Source organism: Caretta caretta, chromosome 8 (assembly GCF_965140235.1).
Source record: "Caretta caretta isolate rCarCar2 chromosome 8, rCarCar1.hap1, whole genome shotgun sequence".
Taxonomy (NCBI): domain Eukaryota; kingdom Metazoa; phylum Chordata; order Testudines; family Cheloniidae; genus Caretta; species Caretta caretta.
In genome coordinates, this window is record NC_134213.1 from 6,956,440 (window position 1) to 6,963,805 (window position 7,366).

At 45.8% G+C, this 7,366-nt stretch overlaps 1 protein-coding gene across 2 annotated transcripts; it reads left to right on the forward strand.

Moving 5' to 3' along the window:
• Nucleotides 1–383: 383 nt before the first annotated feature.
• On the forward strand, nt 384–7,150 carry RPS14 (ribosomal protein S14). Of its 2 annotated transcripts, none has more exons than XM_048861592.2 (5): nt 384–533; nt 2,973–3,123; nt 4,583–4,744; nt 5,722–5,798; nt 6,948–7,150. In XM_048861592.2, the coding sequence occupies exons 2-5, from the start codon at nt 2,975–2,977 to the stop codon at nt 7,013–7,015; spliced, it is 456 nt and encodes a 151-aa protein (XP_048717549.1). In that variant the 5' UTR covers nt 384–533; nt 2,973–2,974; the 3' UTR covers nt 7,016–7,150. The 2 variants fall into 2 exon arrangements, with proteins under 2 accessions (XP_048717549.1, XP_048717550.1); XM_048861593.2 differs by lacking the exon at nt 384–533 and adding an exon at nt 560–582.
• The last annotated feature ends 216 nt before the right edge of the window (nt 7,151–7,366 follow it).

Here is a 7,366-nt window from a genome sequence, read left to right on the forward strand (position 1 = left end):
CCCTCCAGCAAATGGCGTTCCCCTAAACCCCGCCTTGCAGGAAAGCGCTGTCCCTGGTTTTGCACAGCTGGCCCCTGCTGCCCTGGCCCCTGGGCCTCGCACGTGGGCGAGCCCCTCGCCTCGCTCGCCGCAAACCGCGCAGACGCACTCGAGCCCAGCACCAGCCCGGCACGAGAACTCCGCCATCGCTGTGAGGGGCAAAAGAGGCCCTTCCAGTCGGGCGCCGCCATCTTTGTGCGGGGTAACGTTCGGGTCCCCTGGGCGCCGCCATGTTGGGGGTGGTACCGCTCGCGTCCTCAGACGTACCCGAGCGTGTTATTAATTATTACATCGTTCAACACAGTAAAACGCGCCTGATTACAACGCTCAGCGCGCGGGTATGGCTTTTATAGAGAATGACGCCGATGGACGTGGATGTGGGGGCTTGACCCCACTCCGTCGAGGTAGCACTTCCGGGTGATGCTGACGGTGACCTCTGCCCCGTGACCCCTGCCTCTTCCTTTCCGGTGTTGGGTGCCCGAGAAGACGCACAAGTAAGTGCCCGGGCTCGGGCTTGCCGTCATCCGCTTCCATCCTCCCTGGGTGCGTCTCGCTGCGGCCTTTGCCGCCCGCAGCCAGCCTGCCCGGGCCCTTCCTCACCGATATCGAGCCGGCGCGGCCGCCCGGCGGGTGGGGAGGAGGCCGGGGGAGCGGGGCGCTAGGCCGCGGGGAAGCCGGCCGCTAGAGTGGCCGAGCTGCCCGGTGGGTGGAGGGGAGGCCGGGGGAGCGAGGCGCTAGGCCGCGGGGAGCTGGAGTGGCCGAGCCGCCCGGCGGTTTGGGATGACAAGGGCCGGTGGGAGGCTTCGTTTATCTTTCGCTCCGATTATGCAACGGGTGGGTCCGGGCCAGGGTCCCGGTCCACTCTCAACCTGGGGCAGCTTCCCCCGGCTTGGGAGCGTAGCGGGGCTGTTGTGGGGAGGCCTGTCCTAGGGGGAGGAAGCTCGTGGGAACCCCTCTTCGATGCGGGGAGGGAAGGTAACAGCCCCATGTGTGGCTTGGGGCCTGTGTCGTGGAATAGGGGGAGTGGGCTCCTTTCCGAGGCTCCGAACAGGAGGAGGGGATGCTGAGGTTAACAGCGTGTGCATGGCAGGGCACAGTGCTGCACACAAGTGGTTTCCAAGCATCCCAGTCACTCAGGTGTCTCTTCACAACCAGAAATCCCTCCGGAGGGAGGGGAGAGGGCCACAGTTGTGTTTAATGTTTATTAGGGGGGATGCAAGATGTGTCAGTCACTTCATTAAACACTTGACTGGGCAAAGAGCTCTGCTAAACCATAGTTGCATGGGTGGGGAAGATAGATCAGACCTACTGCTTTTAGGCACAGATATTTGTGCCTGGTAGATCGCTACAGCCAAATTAATCCCTGCTTTAATTTCATATATTAATAGGTTTACACCATGAATAAACTTGGTCTTTTTAATCTAACCTCTTCTATTATATGTTAGGGGCAGACAGTAGTTATCACTACGTTCAGTTAAGCTTGAAGAAACCCCAGTTTTAGACCTAGGAGAGCTACTACACAAAGGATAAGTGGTTTAGTCTTAAGTTAACACATCAGGACTTTTTTAGGGTGCCTTCAAGGTTATGCTTAATGATCTGCTGAGGAACATCACACTAACTGAGGGTGGATGCAGTTTGGTGCTGTACTGCGCACATCCCAAAGTGGTCTGTTGATTGGTCACATAATGCTGGTGTTCTCTTCATTTCCAGCTGCTGAAAGTATTAAATATTATTTTTCCATGCTGTGGCTGTAGATATTATTTGATTGTAAATGGGAGAGGAGGTGGGTCATAAAGTTGCAAATGGGAATGGTGGTGACCATGAGACAATTTATCTGAAATGTGCTCCACACACTATGAAAAATTCAGGGAATCCTGTCACCACATCACTCTTGTATGTTTCCGTAGCCAGAATGTTGGCAGAAAAGAGAGACTTAGGTTGCCTAGGTTAGTTGCAAGTTTTCTGTTAGCACAGAGGATGTCCTGCATCTATCTACACTCGTTTTGGGTTTAAAGGAGGTATCGGAGATGTTACTGGTAAACACAGGACTGGGAGTCAGGATTCCTGAATTCTATTCCTGGCTGTGCTTCCAACTCTTAACTGTATAAGTCAGAAGTCTCTCTGTGCCTTAATTTCTAAAAGGAGAAGACTACCATACAGATTTGGGACCCCCTGAAAGTGGTTCTGTTTATTTGTATTATCGTAGGGCCTAAAGGCTTCCACCCAGATTGGAGCCCCATTGTGCGCTTCATGTGTACATAGGGAGAGGGAGTGCCTGCTCCATGCAGTTTACAGTCTAGGGCAAGAGGCAATCGTAGGCAGGTAACAAAGGCAGAGAGTTGAAGGGCCATACCTCAAATCAGACAGCAGATCAGTGGTAGTATTGGGAATGGAACCCAGTGCTTCTGATGGAGGGCTGATTATGCACATGATGATTTTAACTGCACGGTTGCCATCCAGGCTCTCTTTCATGGTAAGTCTTGTGTGGAAATGCAGCAGTGGGCGATATTTATGGAGCTGCTGTTAAAATTTCAGAGACATTAAGAGTGGCAGTGGCATATAATAAAGCCACTCTGATCTCCAGATTATTTAATATACTAAAATGTGGAAAGTGAGCCTAATGCTCTTCCAAAGGGTTAAGCAAGCTGGTTTTATGGATGGATGGGTTGCCTGGTCCTCTTCGGTCTCTGGAATGTCCTGTATTCCAAACAAATAGATTATTGGTGCATGTCTCATCTGTATTGATTAGTACCCAGTTCATCTGCAAAATGCCTTTTGTGTTGATTTAAATACCCTTAAAAAGTAACTTCCCATTCATAGGAGTATAAAGGACCAGAGGCATGTATGGCTCCCGTGTAATTCCAGGGAAAGAACCATCTTTATTGCTCCTCTTCATGACCGCATGTAACTCACGCTCTTATTTCCCCTCGCAGAAATGGCACCGCGTAAGGGTAAGGAGAAGAAGGAAGAGCAGGTCATCAGCTTGGGACCGCAGGTTGCCGAAGGGGAAAATGTGTTTGGCGTCTGCCATATCTTCGCTTCCTTCAATGACACTTTTGTCCATGTAACTGATCTCTCCGGCAAGTGAGTACTGAAAGTTGGTGACATCAGAACCATACAAGGCTCTGTAGAACTTGCTTTCCCTTGGTACCGCCCTTACAAGTTCTTAAAATGGAAACTGTGCATATGCAACAGTTATTTTGGTTCAATAACTCAAGCTGTTTTCACTCACCTTTATCCTTAAGGCTAAAGTATGTGCCCAGTATATGTAGATAAGTGCATCATATCATACACTTACCTGTTGAACTTACCTAGTTGCGATCTAACTTACTCTTCTAGGTCTTGGCTACAGGAGAGGGTTGCACTGATTTAATTGAAATTGCTTTAAAAAATTTTGTAGTTAAACTAGAAGAAAAACCTGTATAGAAACCCTTATTTTGGTTTGAGTGGCTTATTTCAGTATAGCTTAAGTAGGTAAGGAATCAGCTTAAGCTAAATTGATGCAAGTTGCTCTTGAACTGAACTGTGCAGGGCTTTGCACCCTTATCTTCTGAGCAGAAGGCAGTCAAGTATTAAAATGAGTCAACAGGGGTATATACCCGACACTTCTAATGCTGCTGCTTATAAAACACATGGAGGTACCATCACATAAAATATCCAGACATACATCTGTGTTGAAATAAGTGTTTACAGAAAGGAGAATTAGTATTGCCACTGTACAAAAGAGATGACTGTAAACTGCTTGACAGTATCTACCATATCAGGAGCAGGCGTTTCCATTTGCCTTCTTGGCTATTTAGTAAAGATCTTTCTAAAATATATAATCTAATTCAACCACAAGATATTGGGCTCGATGCTCAAAATTTTATGGCCTGTGTTATTTAGGAGGTCAGAGTAGATGATCGTGTGATCCCTTGTAGTTTTAACATCTATAAACTTATTTTGGTGCTCAGGTGACACAATACAGACAACTTGTAACAGGGTTTTTAATTGAAACTTGTTGGACCATCTTTCACCATCTTCTATTTTTGCTCAGTGAATGAGACCTAACAATTAAGGCATATCTAGATGAGAAAGTTGCATTAATCTGACTTAAAGTGTGATTTTAAACTGATCTATTTAGATCAGTGTAAAGGCTGTATGGTTAGTTAAACCTGTTCGAAAGGCTGTATGGAGATGCTTATTTTGGTTTAGCGTAAGTCAGTTAGAAACATGATAAACCGAAATAAAGTACTGTTTAAACACAATAAGTGTCCACACAGGGCTTTGCCCCAGTTTAACAAACTCTGTTACACTAATTTAATGTATAAATTACTAACGCCTATATGGAAAAAGGGCCTTGCTCCCTTCAGAAATGACCTTAGAAAAAGTAAGACAGATTCATATTAATGGTTGTCACATGGCAACTTATGAACTGGTAAATATATAAAATGAAATCATTTTGTGTTTTGAATCTTCTGCTTCTGTAAGGCTTGCAGGTTGTGATCAGACTCTTTCCTGAGTATTGCTTTTTGCCACGTACAAAGAGATACTGTCTTTTCAGGGAAACCATCTGCCGAGTGACTGGTGGTATGAAGGTGAAGGCCGACAGAGACGAGTCTTCGCCCTATGCTGCTATGTTGGCAGCTCAGGATGTTGCCCAGCGGTGCAAGGAGCTGGGCATCACTGCCCTTCACATCAAGCTGCGAGCTACAGGTGGAAATAGGTGCGTGTGACAGGCTCTGCTTTGACATACACAGATGTTGTGCAGTGGCGAGGTAGCGCTTGGGTCCTGTTGGTGACTGAATGCTAGGTTATGCTCATCAGGTGGCCCAGAGTGAAATAAGGTGTTTCAGTTTTCACACAGTCCTACAATCTCACTTCAGTTGTTGCTATCACAATTTTAATATGGGCAGCTGTTCTGAGGGCAGCAGTGAGAGAATTTGTATCTCAGACACACTCTAGCATTATTTTATTCCATGATCTTTGCAAACTCGATGCGTTTTTTGTGTGCAGGTGTGGCTTGTTCTGTTAGCAGAAACAGCTCCATGTTTAGAGGTGTACATTTTCAGTTGGTGAAACATGTGAAGGCCCTGGCCCACTGACCCATGGAGATAATATTCACAGGACTAACATTAGTTCAGTTCAGCTCTGACCTGAAGGAGCCAGGCTTATAATGGGCTGTAAGAACTAGTTTGATTGGGAAGGTATTGGTCATTCTACATAGTAATGATATCTTTTGAATCCATTTGTAATTAGATGAAAACCTGGTGTAGGTGGGTTACAGGAATCTGTTTTTTCCTAAAATATATCTCCACCGCTTTTTCAGCAGGCTTATAGGACTCTTGTTTCATGTTGTTCTTGGAAGGGAATCCCCTATTGTAGCTGTGTAATGGCAGGAAAGATCATGTTTGATATTCAACTTTATTAACATCTCTTCTGCCCCCTTGTCAGGGGTGCAATTACCATGTATATTCAAAATTGCATTGAAGTATATTCTGCTGACTGTTACTGTTCCTGCCATATACATGGGTTAGACAAAAGGGGAGGCATCTAATAAGAGTTCCAGCATTTTCAAATTCTGGATAAAGGGTAAAATGACTTAAGCTGCATGTTGTTTCCTTGGGAACGGTGTGAATTTAGCTTCAGCTGTTTGGTGAACGCTTCTCTGACCTGATCTGTTGCCTGTTTTATTATTTCTAGGACCAAGACTCCTGGACCTGGTGCCCAGTCAGCCCTCAGAGCTCTAGCTCGTTCTGGAATGAAGATTGGGCGCATTGGTAAGTGTGGTGTGCAAATGGGGTATTTTAGATAAATAATGGGAAATTAGTATGTGTTCCCTGTTTCGAAATCCTGTCACGAAAAGAACTCTGTGCAGATGCATCTGTTGTTGTTTAATACCCTGAGTTACATGATGGCCAGGTCTGAGATTTATTCCCTGTTAGTCCTACAGAACCCAAGCTTGACCATCTGGCATACTGGATTCCACCTGGTTACTTGTGCTTTTTGCCTGAGGGTGCTGAGTTTCCTTTAATTTGATGTGTATGTGCCTAGAGGAACTGGAGCGCTTTCAAATTAAATAAGAACCCACCAGCAAGTGGCATGTGTTTTCAGTATGGGCTAAGGATTGGTACCTAACTGCAAGTTGTATGTGCTAAACTGCAGTTGTATAGCAAGATAGTGATGGGCCTCTGGTTTAGAGTCACTGATTCTTTGCAGTAGCTGGAAGATCACTGGCCATGATTTACTGGAGTGAAAGTCCCAAAAGCTGCTGCCAAAAATGCCTTTTCAGTGTTCAAAGAAACCTATGGAAGGACTGTGGTGTACATCAATCTCCTATAGGAGATTGTCTTGCCTGTTGCTGCTGTGGAAGTCATGTGACCTGCAGTCTGTTGTTTCCTGTGATGCGCAATTTCACCTTCTTTCCCCACCCATTTCAGTGTGAATTTCCCATATTCTAAATGTTACTAATGTGGAAACTTGCCACACACTAGTCAATGCGCAAGTGAAATATAGTACCTCCTGCACATCATTTCCCAGGCTGCCTCCTGAGAGAAAGTGTGTGTGTTGGGGGGAATTCCTACTCCTTGCAAGAAAGGCTTGGGTTTTGTGTGAGGAAAGGTGGCCATTGGAAAGCAAATGTTGATTTGGCATTATAATGCCCCTTGAACACTCAAAGCGGACTAAAAAATTATTTTGCCTTTTGTACTAAATCCTCTTATCGTTAATGCTAGATCCTACTAAAGGCTGGTCATTGTGTGAGGATACATTATTACCACGTGAAGCCAATGCAGTTCTTCACTGCTGAGGCCTGGGGTGGTGGCTGGGTGGTGTCTGGCAGGGACTTGGATGGTTTATTTTCTGTACCCAGAAAGCTGTTTGAAGCAATCTGCAGTCATGAATGGTAATGTGTAACTTTCTTTCCACAGAGGATGTCACCCCCATCCCCTCTGACAGCACTCGCAGAAAGGGTGGTCGCCGGGGTCGTCGTCTGTAAACCGTGGCTGGCTTTTGTTTCATCATTAAATCTCTCAAAAAAATTTCTGTTCTCATTTGTGTTCTCTTAACACGAGCTATGATCAGAGGGCTAGTCTTTGGTGTCATGTGTCCTTTGGTTGTCATTTGAAAGCCCTGTGGTTGTAATGTCTTGTTTTCATGGAAACATTCAGAAGTCTGAATTACATACACAAATAGCTTGATTTCGGAAGATAGGTTTCCTGTTTAGGTTGTAGGGCTCCTGTTCACACAGCTACACCAGGGGTGCCATATTTGTGTATAAACTGGTAGAGCAGTTTAAAAGCACTCTAAAATTACAGCCCCACCAGACGTTCTAAGGCATGTTATACTT